Below are 18,929 nucleotides of genomic sequence, written 5' to 3' on the forward strand. Positions count from 1 at the left end.
AGCTGTTCAATCCGGGTCCTATCTTCTGTGCAGTTCCGCGAAGCCGTGGCAGATGTGAAAAAGCCTTGGCACACGGATGCATTCCTGCTGCGCTGGCTACGAGGTGAGCGGGTGAATCGTCGCAACAGATATTCTCACCACGAGTTTCATCACGCCAACACCTACGAAAGGCGGTTTGTGCTGTGATAAGGATGTGGCCCCATGCCTCTGCCCAATGCAGTCATATCAATGCGTACTCATAAAAGCCGCGAACTTCTTGCTGGTATCAAGCCTTTGCAGAATGTTCAGAAGTGCTTCCACTGGGGCTAGTTTCTATGCCATCACTGTATGGCGTGTGGATATGGCATGGGCTTTGCTCAAGGTTCGTGTTTGTTTTGTGTCTTCGTGTCAATGTCCCTGAGTATGCCACGTTAGCGATGCAACTATATGTCGTACAGTATTAAGAATGGTGCATTGATATGGGTCTTTGAAATCTCAGTGGACAATTTTCACTTCTTTCATTACCTCTACCCCTGTTCCCACGTTAACCTTACCTATAGCATGGAGAAACCACGTTAACCTTCCTGCATTTCTCTTCGTGCTCTGAATGTCTAATAACACTGGCCAGCTGCAAACACATATTGCATAGGTTAGGAGAAGGAGAAGAAATCGGGTTAACCGAGGGGCCCGCCGCCAAGGTCTGTGAGTGGTGGCGCTGGTTAACACTCTCATGGTTAGGCTAGGAAACATAAATAGCCAAGAAAGTGGATAGGGAAATGCCGCCGCGGTAACTCAATTGGTAGAGCATTGCACGCGAAATGCGAAGGTTGTGGGATCGTTCCCCACCTGCGGCAAGTTTCTTCCTCCAATTTCGTTTCCAATAATTTATCGTTTCTTTATTTTATTTGTTAAGCACAAGTAATTTCCCTTATGTTTCCTTTGGTGTCAGCGTCGGTCGGCTTCTTATGACATGACTAATAACAATCGGGACCCTCGGTTAACCCTCTTTCTTCTCGTATATTGCAATTTACAAATTCTAACGGGTAATACTGCAAGGCAAATCCACTTGACAACAATTTTGTGGATCACATTTCTGAGACATGAGCCGTCAAGCTTGTGACAAAAATGCACTGTTTGTTCCACCGAATTTCTTAAGAAAAGGGCAATTTATGCACTGAAGCATCCAAGTAACTGGAACGCCAGTGCATTAGTCCGCAAAGTTCAAGAATTAGTATCTCAAAACTGGTGTCATCTTGAAAATTCGTTCTAATTGGATCCGTCTTGCGAACTCCCCTGTTAGAATTTGTAAATTGCAATATGTGCTACAGGGTAATTATTAAAATCTTAATTAGCGATTTTTGGTAATCAGTCGATTATGCATGTCAGTTTTCTTGTGCAGTAATACCCTTCGCTCTGAGCAGACCAGCTCACTGACTAGATGTAGTAAAAATAGATACCCAAGTTAGTGGAAGAATTGATAGCCGTCGCCGTAGCACTCTGTCCTGTCCAACCTTTCTTTTTACGTTAGTCTTGTTAGCGCTAGTAGCTACGTCACGGTAGAGCAACGCACGCGTAATGTGGAGGTAGTGGGTTTGGCCTCCACCGGCGACAACTTATTTTTCGTCCGCTTTCATTTCCATTTCTTCATGATTTTCTGCATTCCAATCTAAAACTACAGTTAATTTCCCCGATGCTTTCCTTGGCTTGATGCTTTGTTTGCTTTCTGTGGTCATGATGTGGTCAGCCCCTCATTGCCCCTTCTTTCCTTTACATAATATAGCCAACAGACTATGACACCAGGGACAGCAAAGACAAAAATGACTTGTACTTTTTAATTGAATTAATGAAAAGATAATTGAATGAAAATGAAAGTGGATATACAAGGTGTCCCAGCTAACTTTAGCTAGAGCTTAAGAACATGGAAATGCTACGTATCTCGACAGAACAACGGTAATGTTGTTTACCGTCGCTTAGAGATACTCAGATACTTTCTTCATCCTAGCTATTTACATAATTAGTCCAAAACAATTAATGAATTTCTCAAATATGACTGAGAAGTGTCAATGAGAAAATTGTAGAGCGACATGAAAAAATCCCGATACAGCTTCCTGTGTCTCAATACGTACTACATTAAAATTTTTCCGAGTGAAAGAAGCCCGCGAACACACGAAAAGTGCATCGAGCGGCCAGTCGCGCGGCAATTTTGTCTGAATTTGCGGACTTCTTTCACGCTCGGAAAAACAGGAGTGCAGATTTGTGAGCTAGTTGGTTCGTTGCATCAATTGAAGTCAAGGCGCTGGAATGAAACGGACAAGAAAGACGACAGGACGTGCTTCTACGAAAAACCCTTTTATGTGCTTATATGAAAAACACGTTATGTAGCACGTATTGAGCAATAGAAATAGTTTTTCATGTAGCCATACAGTTTTCTCATTTACAATTTTCGACTAGTTAGAAGATTTGAGAAAGTCATTCATTAATTAAGCCTAATCATCTAATCAGGAGGAATGAAAAAAATTGTTTGAATATCTAAAAGCGACGGCACACAATATGACCTTTGTTCTATTCAGATACGTGGCATTTGCATATGTTTAAACTCTGGCTAAATTTACCTGGGACACCCTGTATATTGGTGTCATTGTTGGCTACTTACGATATGACTAATAAAAGTCGGGCCCCCTCTGTGTATATATATATATATATATATATATATATATATATATATATATATATATATATATATATATATATATACATTAAATTGCCCAAGAGCTCTAGAGAAATCGTACCGACTGCATAGTAGCCGTAGTCGTATGTACTTACGGCCAGTATTTTTTTCATCACGAAGTAATAGTCAATTACTTTTCATTAGTGAAGTCTTTAAATATTGCGTGAATCGCAAACATATCGACTACAAGGTTGTTGGGCACCTCAAATAACTTCCGAATCACGCAGTTGTTTAGTGCTCCGCTTTGCCTCGTTGGTTTTTCCGAGAAAAACCGAAGGCGCGCGAAACGTCCAAAATACGAAATATATAGGCGCTCGCACGCCGCTACTCAAGCGATCCCAAACGAATAGACACGGACACACGGCTTTACTAGCGGCGGCAGCTCGATACAGGGCTTCACGCTATGTGATGGGTCGCGGCATCAAGAGAACACGCCGCTGACAAATTGATAAGCGTTGCGGAGCCTTGCACGATGCGGCGGTAAGAGAATGCAGCCGTATATCTTTCAATGGTTGCTTGTAGGCGCTTGAGTAGCGGCGTGCGAGTGCGCATCTATTTCGTATATCGCGGAATTTCATTTTTTTTTCTGGGAAAAAACAACCAGGACCACTTCAGCACGAAATAAATGCTTCATTCGGAGGTTATTGAAAGTTCCCTACAACTTGGTGTTTGGTATGTTTGCGATTCAAGCACTAATTAAATAATTCATTAAATAAAAGCAAATAATTAAGGAATACTTCGTGATGAAAAAAACAATGCTTGCCGTAAGTAAATGCGACTACGGCTTGTATGCAGTCAGCACGACTTCCCTAGAGCTCTTCGGTATTCGTAAAATCTTGGTCCAAGTTAGCTGGTACACCTCCTGTGTGTGTGTGTGTGTGTGTGTGTGTGTGTGTGTGTGTGTGTGTGTGTGTGTGTGTGTGTGTGTGTGTGTGTGTGTGTGTGTGTGTGTGTGTGTGTGTGTGTGTGTGTGTGTGTGTGTGTGTGTGTGTGTGTGTGTGTGTGTGTGTGTGTGTGTGTGTGTGTGTGTGTGTGTGTGTGTGTGTGTGTGTGTGTGTGTGTGTGTGTGTGTGTGTGTGTGTGTGTGTGTGTGTGTGTGTGTGTGTGTGTGTGTGTGTGTGTGTGTGTGTGTGTGTGTGTGTGTGTGTGTGTGTGTGTGTGTGTGTGTGTGTGTGTGTGTGTGTGTGTGTGTGTGTGTGTGTGTGTGTGTGTGTGTGTGTGTGTGTGTGTGTGTGTGTGTGTGTGTGTGTGTGTGTGTGTGTGTGTGTGTGTGTGTGTGTGTGTGTGTGTGTGTGTGTGTGTGTGTGTGTGTGTGTGTGTGTGTGTGTGTGTGTGTGTGTGTGTGTGTGTGTGTGTGTGTGTGTGTGTGTGTGTGTGTGTGTGTGTGTGTGTGTGTGTGTGTGTGTGTGTGTGTGTGTGTGTGTGTGTGTGTGTGTGTGTGTGTGTGTGTGTGTGTGTGTGTGTGTGTGTGTGTGTGTGTGTGTGTGTGTGTGTGTGTGTGTGTGTGTGTGTGTGTGTGTGTGTGTGTGTGTGTGTGTGTGTGTGTGTGTGTGTGTGTGTGTGTGTGTGTGTGTGTGTGTGTGTGTGTGTGTGTGTGTGTGTGTGTGTGTGTGTGTGTGTGTGTGTGTGTGTGTGTGTGTGTGTGTGTGTGTGTGTGTGTGTGTGTGTGTGTGTGTGTGTGTGTGTGTGTGTGTGTGTGTGTGTGTGTGTGTGTGTGTGTGTGTGTGTGTGTGTGTGTGTGTGTGTGTGTGTGTGTGTGTGTGTGTGTGTGTGTGTGTGTGTGTGTGTGTGTGTGTGTGTGTGTGTGTGTGTGTGTGTGTGTGTGTGTGTGTGTGTGTGTGTGTGTGTGTGTGTGTGTGTGTGTGTGTGTGTGTGTGTGTGTGTGTGTGTGTGTGTGTGTGTGTGTGTGTGTGTGTGCGTGCGTGCGTGCGTGCGTGCGTGCGTGCGTGCGTGCGTGCGTGCGTGCGTGCGTGCGTGCGTGCGTGCGTGCGTGCGTGCGTGCGTGCGTGCGTGCGTGCGTGCGTGCGTGCGTGCGTGCGTGCGTGCGTGCGTGCGTGCGTGCGTGCGTGCGTGCGTGTGTGTGTGTGTGTGTGTGTGTGTGTGTGTGTGTGTGTGTGTGTGTGTGTGTGTGTGTGTGTGTGTGTGTGTGTGTGTGTGTGTGTGTGAGAGAGAGAGAGAGAGAGAGTTTAGATGCACCCGGTGACACAGTAACAGAATTGAGGTTACCATGAACAAAATTGGTTTCGCCGGAAAGAATGAGCCAGTCAACAGAAAGAAAAAAACAAAGAACCTTACGACATGTTCTGGTCCGGGCAGACGCATGAGCTCCATCGCCCCATTTGAATTAACTCTCGGGGTCATGCATTCGGTAAGCCTCGTAAGGCCGCCATAGCGATGACTGCACAGTTGTTCCTGTTCTTGCTCCTCTTTTGTCAGGTGGGAGGCGCCTATGCGCGCGCTCTTGCGCAAAGTGTCTTACTGGAATTTTGCTTCCTTTTAACTGGTTCAAATTTACTTGTTGTGCGCGTGGTTTGAATAATTGTGTCAATGATACTTTGGCACAAAATTCCGTCCTTCATTATACCTGTGCCCAAAGCGAATCATTCGCAGTACACAATTCCTCTCTCTAATCATAGCAAACACGTTGGTTGGGCGTCAGTTTTGGTATGCAAAATAACAGACTTTGAGTCAATAGCGCGCGTTATATTTTACCCGACAATGCAATTTTAACAGTCACAGCAAGAAAGTATCAAAATTTCACATTTTTCTGCTGTGTTGCGTTCAATTGCGCTGCAACCCAATTACGTGTCTCATTTCTGCGCCTGTGTACAATTAAGATGGTTTATCTAGAAGTAGTTTACTTTGAGCACATCTAACCTCTCATAAGATTAACATATACAGAACATTAGATGATAGAAGACAATGAAACGATGTCATATTATTGCTACATTTGTATAGTACAATAATTATTGCAAACATGATGTGTGATCATTAATAGGTTGTACTCCATACTATTGCATCTAACAAGTATTGTTAGCTACTATAATGCAATTGTATAATACATTATCTTTGAATTCCAAAACCGTACATGCATGCGAACTGTTTTCTTTTTCCTGTGTATTTTCATCGCATATGGCATGGCCCAACTAGCCCGAGAGTTTGATGTGTCCAAGGCGGAGCGTATGTACCGTAACGTGAGTACCAATCTTTCATCAAATGTCAGAATGCGCAATCCTAGAGGCACCCACTGCCACACAGATAGCTTGGATTCACTTAAACCAATTTCTTCTCTCTTTACTTCAGTTCGACCAGGTCTTTTTCGATCGTCCGCAACATATATATAACACTGTCTCCTCTCTTCAGGTGCACTTATGCCCCTCTTCATGCCACCAGAGAAGTCGCAACTATGCACAAACGCCAAGAGATCAATAACCGTTGATCCCATCCCACGAAACATACACCCCACCCACAACGAAGGGCGGAAAAAAGCGAGAGCGAAAGCACTCCTTGACAACATCAAATGTAACGAAACGCAAGTCCTCTTCGTTGACGCGGCCAGATATTGGAATCGAAGCGCCAGGGCCTACGCGGTCTCTGTGGTGGGCGTCCGTGGCTCACTCGTCAACGCAGCCATGGTAGTTACCAACTTCACCCACGAAGCAGAAGAAATGGCCATCGCGGTGGCCCTTCGAAGCTGCAAAGGAGTGTCAGTCATTTACTCGGACTCAAGAACAGCTATTAGAATCATCTCGTCGGCCCTCGTCTCTAGGAAAGCAGCTACAGTTATCTTCTTCCAAGAAACGGGAGGAGACAACCTCACGTCCCCTCACATCACATGGTTCTCGGCCCACATGGGCAACATTTCCGGACCTCCTGACTGTAATCCGAACGAGCGGGCACACCAACTGGCGCGAGAGCTCACATTCCGCGTCTGCGGTCCGCCCTCTCGCTTCAACCCAGCCTGGAGACCCAGACAACAAAGACCCACTCGTATCATACCACTAAATCACTTCAAATCATAGGTTATCACGAAGAATTTTTCCTCCTCCTCACCCAAAGCTCAAAAAAGCACAGGCCGTCACTTACAGACAGTTGCAGACTAGGACATACATCACTCCAACAACACTAAGCAGGATCAATCCTGACCTTCTTACTGAATGCCCACACTGCGGCCACGAATACAAGTTCGAACACATGTTCTGGCTGTGCCCTGCCAACGCGAGCACGAACTTTCCCGACCAGTCTTCCTGGGACTCAGCGCTCAGAAGCACAGAGCTCATCGCTCAGCTCAAGGCTGTCCAGAGGGCCCGGGCCGTCGCCGAAGGACTCTGTCTACCGGCCCCGACCTGGGTGGAGCCGCCGGATTGATTTCCCCTCAGGACCTAAATAAAGTTCTAACTCACTCACTCCTCAAGTGAGTGAGTGAGTTCCGATCCGCCTCGGAGTTTCCTGACGGCGGATCGGTCAAATACTTCTGTAATCGACGTCTTGAACACCGATCACGTTCGGATATCCCTCTCATGATTTCTAAACCAGAGACTAGCCACGCCAGCGAGGTAGTATAATGCGTAAGCCCGCTTGTCCTAGTCATTCCATTTGTTGTGAACGCTCACCCATTCGTAGGATGACAGCCATTCTTCAACGTCGTTGTTGGCGGTTCCGCTGAAGATGGGAGGCTCCCGCTGGCGAACGGTGCCAGCGCAAGAAACGGGTGGCGATGGAAGAGTCTGCTGGTCGGCGTCCGGCATGGCGGAGGGTACCGTCCGAGAACGGAATTCCAGGATGGTAGAGTGGAACGTTACCCCGTACGGCTCTACCACTTGTAAAGGAGATTTATCGAGGTTCGTAGCGACCACCGCTTCTAGGATACACCGAGCACAGTCCCCTAGCTCGAGCTTCTGCTGCGCCCTTGGGGCTGCTGACTCTGCGCTCACGTTCGTTATCTTCCTTAGTATATATATATATATATATATATATATATATATATATATATATATATATATATATATATATATATATGGTTCTGGAAACACGTCGAATCTGTTAAAGTACACGTGCTCTTCATTGCTGTTTCTTTTTCTGTTGTTTCCTTACCCCGTTATTCTTCGCCCACAGGACCTCAAATGGCGTAAGGAAAATGGCGTCGACGACATATTAAGCAGCTACAAGATACCGGAGGTACGTTTTCTGCTATGATAAATAGTTGCCATGCATGTAGTGGCCGATGTACCTAAATTTACTGTGCGATATCTTGGTGAGCCAGCTAGTGCCTTTCTGTAGACGTATTGCATCCATGCTCTCCATGTTTTCATTGTGTGATTTGTGCTTATACGACATGCAGTCAGTAATGCTAGCTGTAATTAGTCGCTCATGATATTCACTTTTTGATCTTAAACGGGACCGTTCAGCCTACGCTTGTCGCCGTGATCAAGATATCATTTGGCGCCTCTCAACCCGCCGTGGTTGCTCAGTGACTACGGTGTTGGGCTGCTGAGTACGAGGTCGCGGGATCGAATAACGGCCACGGCGGCCGCATTTCGAAGGAGGCGAAATGCCAAAACACCCGTGTACTTAGATTTACGTGCACGTTAAAGAACCCCAGGTGGTCAAAATTTCCGGAGTCCTCCACTACGGCGTGCCTCCTAATCAGGAAGTATGTCTTGGCACGTCAAACCCCATAGTTTAAAATTTTTGGCGCCCATCAACAGGATCTGCTTGTACCGAGACATCCGCAACTTATGGAGCTGTTACAAGCGACAATATTTCTTTGATAAAACTACAAAATTTATATTTGTGGCTGTACACGCATTCTTTCGATTTACGGATTGTTTGTTAGATATTGGCACGTATTCAGCGACGACGCTTTTACTAACTGTGGTTAAATTGAGACCCTGCCTCTTACTTATCAGCCACAGTTTCATTACTTTTGTAACGATACAATTTTCAATCAGCCTCCGAAAAATGTACAGTATACTCATTTCTCTGCCGATGAGAGATTGTTGCTATCCGTAAACTGGACGTAGAGGAAGTTAAATTGCATGCATAAAAAATTAGGTGTAGAAATATAGATCTAGCCGCTGGATGCTTCCTGAGCTATATAGTTTTGTTAGCTAACGTGCGGCTAGTCAACGTGATTACGTTACCGCAGCTGGTGAAGGAGAATTTCCCAGGGGTAATACTTCACCCGTGCAAGGATGGACGACCGATATGGCTTATTCCAGCAGGAATCGACTTGAAAGGTGACTCTCTACTTTGACCTTGGTCAATGTAACCCTACGATTCTAAGCTCGTGGAGCGACGCGGGTGAATAAACCTACCGACTAAACGAAGTAATTAATTATACCAACTATAACAATTTTTCTACTTTCACGCCCGCAGCGAAATTAAAAGCAGCCTCTACCTAACGGGTAATACAAATATGATAAAATATAATAGACGTGTAAGTTACAATTTAACAAAAATATGACTTACACTTTCAACTCATATTTCCTTCTTACAGTTGTTCGAGTGCCCTCTTGATTATCGTTGGTTTACCTTTATCTTTACTGTATTTCTACGCTACTACACATGTCTTCCCCTCTGTTGTTGTAAGTTGTAAGCATTTTGTGTCAGTACAGTACTGCACAAACAGAGCCTGCGTGTATCTTCTGTCATATCTTGTGCCGTCACACAACAAAAACTTAACTCCACAGAAAGAATTTATGTGCTCCAAAAACGGCGACTGGTTTGCTTGCAACACAGGACAAGCAAGCTTACAATCTATTGGCGCTGATGTACCGTAAACTGAAACCTCGGTGTTAACAACAATACTGGCATTGAAGAGTGGGTTGGCTCATGCATAGACAAGATGACCTGCATAGGATAACAAAACGATAACGCAAGAAGAATCGCGGCGGGCGCGTGATTTGCCCGTATCGTCATTAGTTTGGCTGCATTGCCCTATTGGTATCAATGAGAGACGACGTTGAGGGTAGCTATGTGGTCCTTATTTGTATGGCATCTTCTACTTTGTTGTAGCGCGGGAAGAACGACAGGGACACAGAAAGGCACACAAGAGAAACGCGCAGCGACGCGTGTTTGTATAATCTGCCTGTCCGTTTTCTTCACGTTCTGCCCACGCTACAACAAAGTCCAAGACGGCGCTGAACTTCTGTGCGTTCGTTTAGCTTACTCTAATCCTAAATTACGATACTGTTCGCCTTATGACGTCATTTTGTGCATCGTGCAGCACTTGTGGCGGCCCTAACTCCAGCCGTTGTGCTGCGACACTGCATCTACATGCTGGAATATACGGAATCACTGAAACGATCCGAATCAAAAGGGGTGAGCCAAGACTAATAACCGAACTTTCTGCAATTATTGTGTGTGGTGTAGCTGTTCAACGGCAGAACTCTTCAATTAGTTTAAGGAAAATAATCGTTGCAATATATGAGTCATAATGCAGCTTTTTGCATTTACTTAACTATTCTGTCTCTCTCGCTCTCTCGCCCTATTATTGAAAATGAATATCGCTGCGTGACATTACTTGAAAGCTAAAGTGCATAGCGTTGTCTCCATAGGTCAATTTGCTTCCTCTCATTTTTTGTTTTCTTTTTTTAAGGCAGCAGCTGAAATGGAGACCCACTACCTGGTTATTGACGATGAAAATTTCGCCATTCGTCAGGTCTACAGCTGGCAGAGTAAGCAGCAGCGGAGCTCGACAGATGCCAGTAAAATCTTCGCTCCAAGTCCAGCGTTTCTTTCTTTGCTTTTGCGTGCATGTGTATACGCATTACGTATACGCGACTGCAATACAGTACGAACCATGGAATGCGACAAAAAGCCGAATGTGTTCGCAATCTCGCATTGGTGCCCGGTATCCTGACTTCCAACCTTGTAAATATGTGCAAACAACATAGGGCACCGTTTTACGGGCTACGGTCGCAAATTACTCACAAATTCGTTTTCTCAGGTTCAGTTGACCGTGAACATTCGGTTGACTGTACGCGCACGCACGCGAGTTTGTGCGTGTGGGGGGGGGGGGGGGGGGAGGGAGGGGTAGGATGGCACCCCAGAGATTTCACGCACAATCTAAGAGATGGCTGCAGCCCCGTGTGCTAGAATACCGGATTGTCTCATACTAGACTATCTTCAATGACTGACGTACACCCCGGCTCCAAGAGTTCCAATAAGTTCACTCTCATTGCGTCCTGAGTAGATGATTATTGTACTCTTCGTATCGGATTAATGAATCCACGAGAACTTCCCTACTTTGAGCTGCATAAGAGCAAACTAGCAACTTCGCAGAATCAGTTCCCAGCGCTCTCTTTGTCCATACGTATCGATATCAAATATTGTAGGCTAGATTCATTCAAGAGCTAAGGACTAGCCGGTGCCTTATAATGTGCGTCAACACCTCCTTATATCATATTACTTAAAAAGAAAGCAGACACGGAACATATCTTACGTTGCAATTTTTGCGGCTGTCGGGACACTGTATCCCTTGTTGCTAATTTGCTCCTTGGCAGTGCAGCCGTAAAGATCATCACGGACATTCTGCAAACGATGGAGGGCCACTTCCCCGAGTGTCTAGAGAAGTGTATTATGATAAACGGTGAGTACGCCCACAAGTATGCCGAAACGTGGCTTTCCTTTTCACGTTGGCTTTTGCTCTGCTCTCTTTCTCTGCTACCTATAGACCAACTTGATACCAAATATCGTGATTTAGGAGCTACCGCTATATGAACGTAACTTATTGCGTGACAAGATACCCAGCAACTAACCGATTCCCAAACAAGGGCTAGCGGTTTGATTAAGTACAAACAGCAGGTAGCGGTAGACACGTCTCTTCTTAGCTACCTGGTGCGTGGACATTGCGCAGTGGAAAGCCTATAGGAGGAGACACAAGCAAGAGGTCTAATCGCTGGCTGTCGCTTTCAGTATTTATTGCCTGAGGATTTTTGGTGTTTTCGTGGCTCCTTTCGCATACACGCACCATGCCTTTATTAAAGATTTCACTTGTTACCAGAGATTTCATTGTGCTAGGAAACATGTTGGAATAAAATAACGTGTCGCAGCTGTGTGCCTTCAGTGATCTTCTGACTCAGTTCTTGACATATTTAATAGCAGGCCTGTAAGTTCGTACAAGTATGGTTTGAGGAGTTCTTACATATTGTACTGTCATTGTGTTTGAGTCTGATCATCCACGAACAGGCTGCAATGGTTTTAGGGCAGCTGGCAGGACCGCAGTTCTTGAGCTGCAATCAACTTATTTATGAACTACAATCTGCTCATTGAATAAACCCTTGTTTTTCAATTGAAATTGTGCCACTCTCAGTCGTTTAACAGCATAGACCTTGTCAGCAACCACAAAGCTTATAAACCGTGCAAGGAACCGAGTCCTTACGAGAAAAACGTTTTAGTGATATCGACATTGCATGCGACAAGCTGATGGACTGCCTCGCGCAGTGCCCCCCTTTTTCCCCACCATGTGGAAGCTGATGCGGCCCTTCTTGACGGAGAGGACGACCGACAAAGTGGAAATCTTCGCAAAAGGTGAGTATAACGATATCCACGCTGGTTTCCGCCTAGGTCAGCGGTATCAGGGTGCTACAGTAATGGCAATACCTGCGCAGCAGGTTAGAGCCATTATTCGTGATAACTTTTGACGAGTTTGTTTTCATACCGTCATCGATTACTGCCACCGTCTATCGTGGAGGCCTGCGGAAATTCACATACAGATGTCTGCCTAACGAGCCTCATCAGCCACTTTCATGCTAACGTTAGTCATTTACTATAGGGACGTGAGTGGGAGTGGAAATGTCGATCTTCGTATGCGCTTCTGGGAGCTTCATACTAAATATTCCTTAGAAGTCCAAAAACAAGAAAGGGGCTGACAGATGGAATAGCACACTGTGGTATAAAATTTTTTAAACAGGGATGAAGTACCTCAGACAGGCTGGCCAACGTTTCGATAGGTGGACCTATCTTCGTCAAAGGCGGACGAAGATAGGTCCACCTATCGAAACGTTGGCCAGCCTGTCTGAGGTACTTCATCCCTGTTTAAAAAATTTTATACCTAAATATTCCTTAGAGACACAAAAGATGACACAAAGGACAACCGCAATACATGGACACAATAGACACAAAGGACAACCACTGGACCTATATGAGTAAACCTTGTTGCACAAGAAAAAAGAAAACATGTTAAATTTTCGATCAATGCTTGGAATTTTTTTTTAAGTTCCCCAATATTGCTAACTTTCAAGAAAGGTTGGAACACGTAGTTTACAAATCGGTAACTATGCACCAAAAAACAAATATGGCAGTTCTGTAAACTGCATTTGTTAGAGCATCTAAAGTGGACAAATCTGATAAATGAATTAACATTTTACGGGAAATTTTTGCAACGTTTACAAAAGTTTTGCATAACTCCTACTCACAAATTAGTGGTGTATTTCAGAGCACCGTGCACTAAATCAATTTTTCCGCTATACGTATTATAAGGGTAGTTTACAGAGTTGTCATAACTTCCTTATTGCTGAGTCATAAGGTTGTGAACCTAATACCTTTCATTTTTGAAATTTTGTATTTCTCAGCACTTTGTATAAAAAAATATTTACGGCATAAATAAGAAATCCGCTTTCCACAGTCAGTATATTTCAACTTTTGCTTTTAAATGCAGAGGGTCACCAATATTTTTGAGTAGAGGTCGAGAAAGAATGATTTCTTCGTTTCGTGTATTTTAATAAGAGCTCCCGAACTAATGAGTCCTCTTAAAAGTGGATAATGCTTCGTGGATTGCATCGCAGCTGACGCCTGGAAGGAGCGGCTGGTGGACATCGTTGGCGCAGCCTCCCTTCCCGCCCACTGGGGAGGGGACATGGTCGGCCCTGACGGAGACCCACGCTGCAGGCACGTGGTCAGTGCTCCTGACTACTCTTTGCACAGGCCAGTGAGATTCACGTGCATGCCGGAACTAACATGCTGTGTCATTAACAAGTAATAGTCGACACACGTTGCAAGACGAGCTGGCGCGAGTTGCGCATGTTAGATTTTTGCAATGAATACAATTGCGAACTGAGTCGTCGTCGTTCTTGTCTTCATATTTTTTTTTGCGCTGAAGGCTAACGTTAACCAACTACTGTTACTCACGTCTGAGTCATTAACGAAAATGAAGGGAACCCAATCACGAATTTGTGAACAAACGCGTTTTTGAGACTCCACGTCTAAGTATGAATTCGCGCCTCCCACGCAATGTCAGGAGCAGCTATACGCGCCAAGAAGACTTGTGATCGACATCTCCATGTTTCAGAAAAAGCGCTATCGGCGTCTTTGTTGCTGTTTTTTATATAGCTTTACCCTCAAGCACAAGAAGCTGTTTTTAATTTCTTTTTTTATTACACGGTTCGCGCACTATCAACTGAACACCTGACGAATTTTAGCACCTTAATGGCAGTCAAGTGGAAAGAGATCGTAGGGCCTACTTAAACTCTCACAGAATAAGAACCAACTGCGTCCAGCGGGCTGTGACTTCTTAAATCAAATAACCTTAATATCTAAACATGCACATTCGACAACAATGGTAACATCTGAATAATACACCTGAATACACCTGAATAATCCAAAGCAAAGGAAGCTGAATGACAGCCGGCTCGAAGGCTCCATCCCAGCGCAAATCATATGAATGAATAATCATAATCGTAGATGCACACTACAAGCTCCACCAAAAGAACCTAAGGTTCGCAGCTTCGGGCTACCCTCAGGTGGTTGATAATTTTACCTTTTCGTGCAAATGTATACTGGAGCAGTGCTTTGACAAAAATACCGTACTGCTATATGTGAAAGTTTCTTAGGTTATTTTAGGCGTATGTTATAGAAAGTAGGCGCTTTAAGTATTGCGTCGTGTTGCTAAGACAAGAACGAACGTAATAATAATAAGCGATGAATGTTCATGAATTGTCAGGGCATAGACCTTTGCGCCAACATATAAGCAGGTTCTGCGCGCTTTGGTTGAATGTGGATTCATATCTTGTCGCCACGTACACTGCTGTTATTGCCTTGCATGACTGGTTTTAAAGCCATAAAGCAATAGCGGAAACGATGAGAGACGCCGCAGTGGAGGCATGCGGATTCATTTCCACCTCCTATACAGGTCTTTTACTTGAGAGCACTGCTCGGTGCTCGAGCGTTTCTGCATTCCTCACGCACCAGAATGCGATCACCTCAGCCAAGCAACGAATCCCCATGAGTTCGTACTTAAAGCTGCAGATCGCCGGGGCCACTTACGTGATGCGGCAGTCGCGTCTTATTCTAAGCCTACGGAGTCGTTGACACGCAGACGCTAGACTGTAACTCTCTAGTAGTACGTGTGCGTAAACCTTATGCTCACTCATTTCATGTTAATGGTTCCCGTTTGCAGGTCAACTACGGCGGCCGCTTCCAAGAACGCCCAGATCGGCCGACATGGTCCCTGTTCGACGAGCCGGACGCCAAGAAGCAGACCATAGGTCGGCGGGACCGCTGGGAGCTGCAGGTGAACGTGTCGTGCGCGGGAGTGCAGCTCAGCTGGCGTTTCCAGACGGCAGCGGGAGACGTGGCCTTCGGACTGCGCATGTGGGATGGAGAAACTCTGCTGCCTCTCCAGCGCATCGACGCAAGCCGTCAGATTCCACAGGAAGGCAGCTGGAACTGCGCACGGGCCGGAACATGTAAGAGCTTCTAAGTCTGCTGAAAAGTTGTTCCGTTTCTGAGGACCGGGGCGCGTGGTCGCAAAACGTCTCTTACGTCGTTCGTTTACTCTTTATCTGGCGTTTTATCTGATGTTCGGGCGCTTATTGTTCGTGAGGCGTATTGGAATGGCAACTACAGGAATCACGAGGTGTTGGCCGATCGCAAACCGCGCTTCCAACGGAGAAAGAAAAAGCAAGAAAAGGCTGGGAGGTTAACTAGACGGACGTCCGGTTTGCCACGCTGAACGGCGGAAAGAAAAAAATTAAATTGGGGGGTTTTACGTGCCAAAACCACTTTCTGATTATGAGGCACGCCGTAGTGGGGGACTCCGGAAATTTTGACTACCTGGGGTTCTTTAACGTGCACCTAAATCTAAGTACACGGGTGTTTTCACTCCCATAGAAATGCGGCCGCCGTGGCCGGGATTCGATCCCGCGACTTCGTGCTCAGCAGCCCAACACCATAGCCTCGAACGACGGGAAAAGAATGAGGGACTGAAAGAAGTGGGAGGTAAAGCGAAAAGACGAGAGAGTTTACGCGCGTAGTAGTCGATACAAGGGGTTTGTAAGCGCGATCGAAGGTCATTTCGCTTGAGGAAAATCTTAAGAACGCACGTAGCTTTCTGGGTTGATGATGGCTAAATTCAAGCACCCAGAATCGCGGTTAGTTTGCGTTCATCGTTGGCACCTAGTTCAAGGCTAGCTGACCGGCACCTCTGTTATTGCCATCCATGCCACATGTCCAGAACTGACTGCACTAAAAGCGCAAGCCATTCCGTTTAGTTTGCCTTTACGCGCCGCAGCACGTTGAAATCCAGTATCATTATGCCTGGCGGTAGGTACCCAACGTGAGCGGTGTGAAATGGCTTAGCTTAAAAAATACCGGAATGCTCGAAGTGCCAGGGCACGTCTCGGTAAAGAAACCCTGGCAAGTGAAGTAGTGGCAGCCTTTCCTGGAACCCACGTGAGACACAGCACAGGAAAAGCGAGAAAAAAAAAAAGAAAAGCTTTACTCACTGCTGTAAATGTCGGCCTGTAGCCGTATGCGTAGGAAGCCAAGCTCCTTTATATTACTGTAATAAAAGATTAAAAAGGAACAAGAAAATTTTTTTAAAATCATCAGATGTATACACAGTGCAAAATATATATATATCTTTATAGCGGTGCATTATAATATATAGATCTATTGAAATATATTTCTGATGTTCTAGTTCCCTTCTTTAAAATATGCGTGCATCTGTTTCTTTTTTTTTCTCTCGACCATGGATATACCGTCGACAATGTGTGTAACAGGGCGTGGTGAAAATGTAGTACGAAAATGAATAGATGCCAGTATTGCGTAGTGACGTTACATTTACGCATGTCGTACAAATGGATATGAGAATGTTAAAATCCCAATGCCCGACATTTAGTTTTTCATACGCTGAGTTTGATGCCACCAAATGATGACGTAAGAGCGGAAAAGTAGCATTTCGGATGCGCCGTAACAGAGATTCAGTCGCGTATAGGTCAGTAAACTGATGACTGAATATTTATTTACTATGCTACGTTTTATTTATGTGAAATTCCATCCGTATTTGTGTCTTTGTATAAAAGGAAGAAAGGCGACTTATGACACCAATTTGCGATCTAAAAAAGTAAAACAGTTTCTTTTTCTTTGTCGCAGTGACTTCTAACAAGAGTGACAACAATGATTCTAACGCCACCGACGAGTTTACGTTACGTGATTGTCATTCGCAATATGTTCGCAACGATAGCATTCTACGGATGCCAGCGCTAGGTTCCCACGCCGCGCCTCCATGCGCTGTTGTAATGGCTTCGCAAGCACATTGTGCACCTTCAAAGCATCTACGAGGAAGTCCGCGTTAAGCTTTCGGAGTTAACCTCGGGACAATGAGCTCTAACAAGACAATCTACTAGCTAAACAAGCCAGCACCGCAGAGATCATTGCCCCACGCACTATCATTGCCCCACTTTAACGTATGTCGTGTCCTCACTATCAAGTGCGCTTCAGAAGGATATTTACGAACTCCCCCACCGCATGGAGTGCACCCTCCGCCCCTCCATACCGTGACTCCGTTAGAGTTCCTCAGTTTCTAACGAAATACCGCTTATAACGAAGTATAATGCCTGTCCTGACGGCTTAACCACAACGACGGTCTACTGTGTCATACTGCGGCTTTAAGCCTTGCAAAGCAGCAACGGCGTATTGCTGACGGACCGAACACATCACGTAGCTAAGTAACAAATCTCGGCGCAACAGTTCAAGAGCCGTATTTTGTCACCTTTTCTCTCCGCGTATGTTCATAGGTCGTGCCGCTGTAGCGGGTAGTTGTGTTGCAGTATCGACATATTGCGAATATGGTTCGTCTTTTCTATGTCTCCTGCAGACGTGCTCCAATTCGACAACTCCTACAGCTGGATGACGGACAAGAAGCTGGCCTACGTCGTCGAAGTGCAGACCTCGGATGAGAGCCATGTGCCCTAGGATGTACCAAATACATACATTTATTTTGTGCGCTGGTTAACGGGGCTCTAAGGAGAAAAGTAAGGCTGTACTGGACAATTATGCTTTGAAATAGCAAAAAAAAAACCCCCGAAAACTCGCTGGCATATCCGGAGAGAAAGCTCAGAACACCAGGAAATACACTAAACCAGGACAAGCGGCAACGCCACCTCGATGTTGTCGCACCAGCCAGCTCCCTATGACGTCATTATTACAGAGCCTGCTCGGGCCCAGTTAATTGTTAATCAATAAAAACTCCTTACATTGTGTTTTAAACTAACCCAAGAGTCCGCTTTTTTCTTGCGCTAAAACTGCCCGAATACCAACAAGCAAGAAACCTTAACCTACGATATCGTAATTTTTGTTTGCGGCTTCCCTTTAGCTTCGTAAAAATAGGACTAAATATTAATTAATTCACTCACTCATTCACTGGGTTTTACGTCTCAAAAGTGCTCGGTCTCAAGCGAGCTATATTTTAACTTGTTGGATTAACATGCAATGACGGTATTGAACCGCGGCACCACGCAAGCGTCGTTTCCATGGCCGAGCGTCTAACCCACATGCTGGGATTAACAATGAAGTGCTGTATCTCTCCAACATCTGCGCGACTGTGAAATTTCTACTTCACTGCCACTGAATGAGTTATCGTTATTATTTAAACTCATACATAATCAATCACACAGAGAGAAAGAGAAGGGGCTAGGAATTGTCTCCTGAAAGGATCAGAACACCACACCCGCCTGCTTCAAAAGGAAAGAAAAAAAGAAAGGGAGGGGAAGAGGAAGGCACGTCACAACACGTCATGTCATGCAAACAGTTGTGCACTATCCACAGACGTGGTTGAGAGGAATTAAAGTACAACTTTGTGAATCTTCTAGATCGAGATGGCGCACGACCTTTGGGAAATAAATAATTGATGGCAGATTGCGAAACAAGCCCTGAATGAACCAATAAACAAACAGACGAAAATACGCAGCGCATTGGGACCTCTCCGGTTTCCCGAATG

The 18,929-nt window shown here is 45.2% G+C and overlaps 1 protein-coding gene across 1 annotated transcript; it reads left to right on the plus strand.

Annotated features, from left to right (window-relative positions):
* The first annotated feature begins 7,822 nt into the window (after window positions 1-7,822).
* On the plus strand, window positions 7,823-17,905 carry LOC135913927 (SEC14-like protein 4). The gene is made up of 8 exons (XM_065446618.2): window positions 7,823-7,885; window positions 8,856-8,946; window positions 9,936-10,030; window positions 11,220-11,300; window positions 12,155-12,241; window positions 13,498-13,640; window positions 15,027-15,396; window positions 17,808-17,905. The coding sequence occupies exons 2-8, from the start codon at window positions 8,915-8,917 to the stop codon at window positions 17,903-17,905; spliced, it is 906 nt and encodes a 301-aa protein (XP_065302690.2). The 5' UTR covers window positions 7,823-7,885; window positions 8,856-8,914.
* Window positions 17,906-18,929: the final 1,024 nt, after the last annotated feature.

This window comes from Dermacentor albipictus, chromosome 5 (assembly GCF_038994185.2).
Source record: "Dermacentor albipictus isolate Rhodes 1998 colony chromosome 5, USDA_Dalb.pri_finalv2, whole genome shotgun sequence".
Taxonomy (NCBI): Eukaryota; Metazoa; Arthropoda; class Arachnida; order Ixodida; family Ixodidae; genus Dermacentor; species Dermacentor albipictus.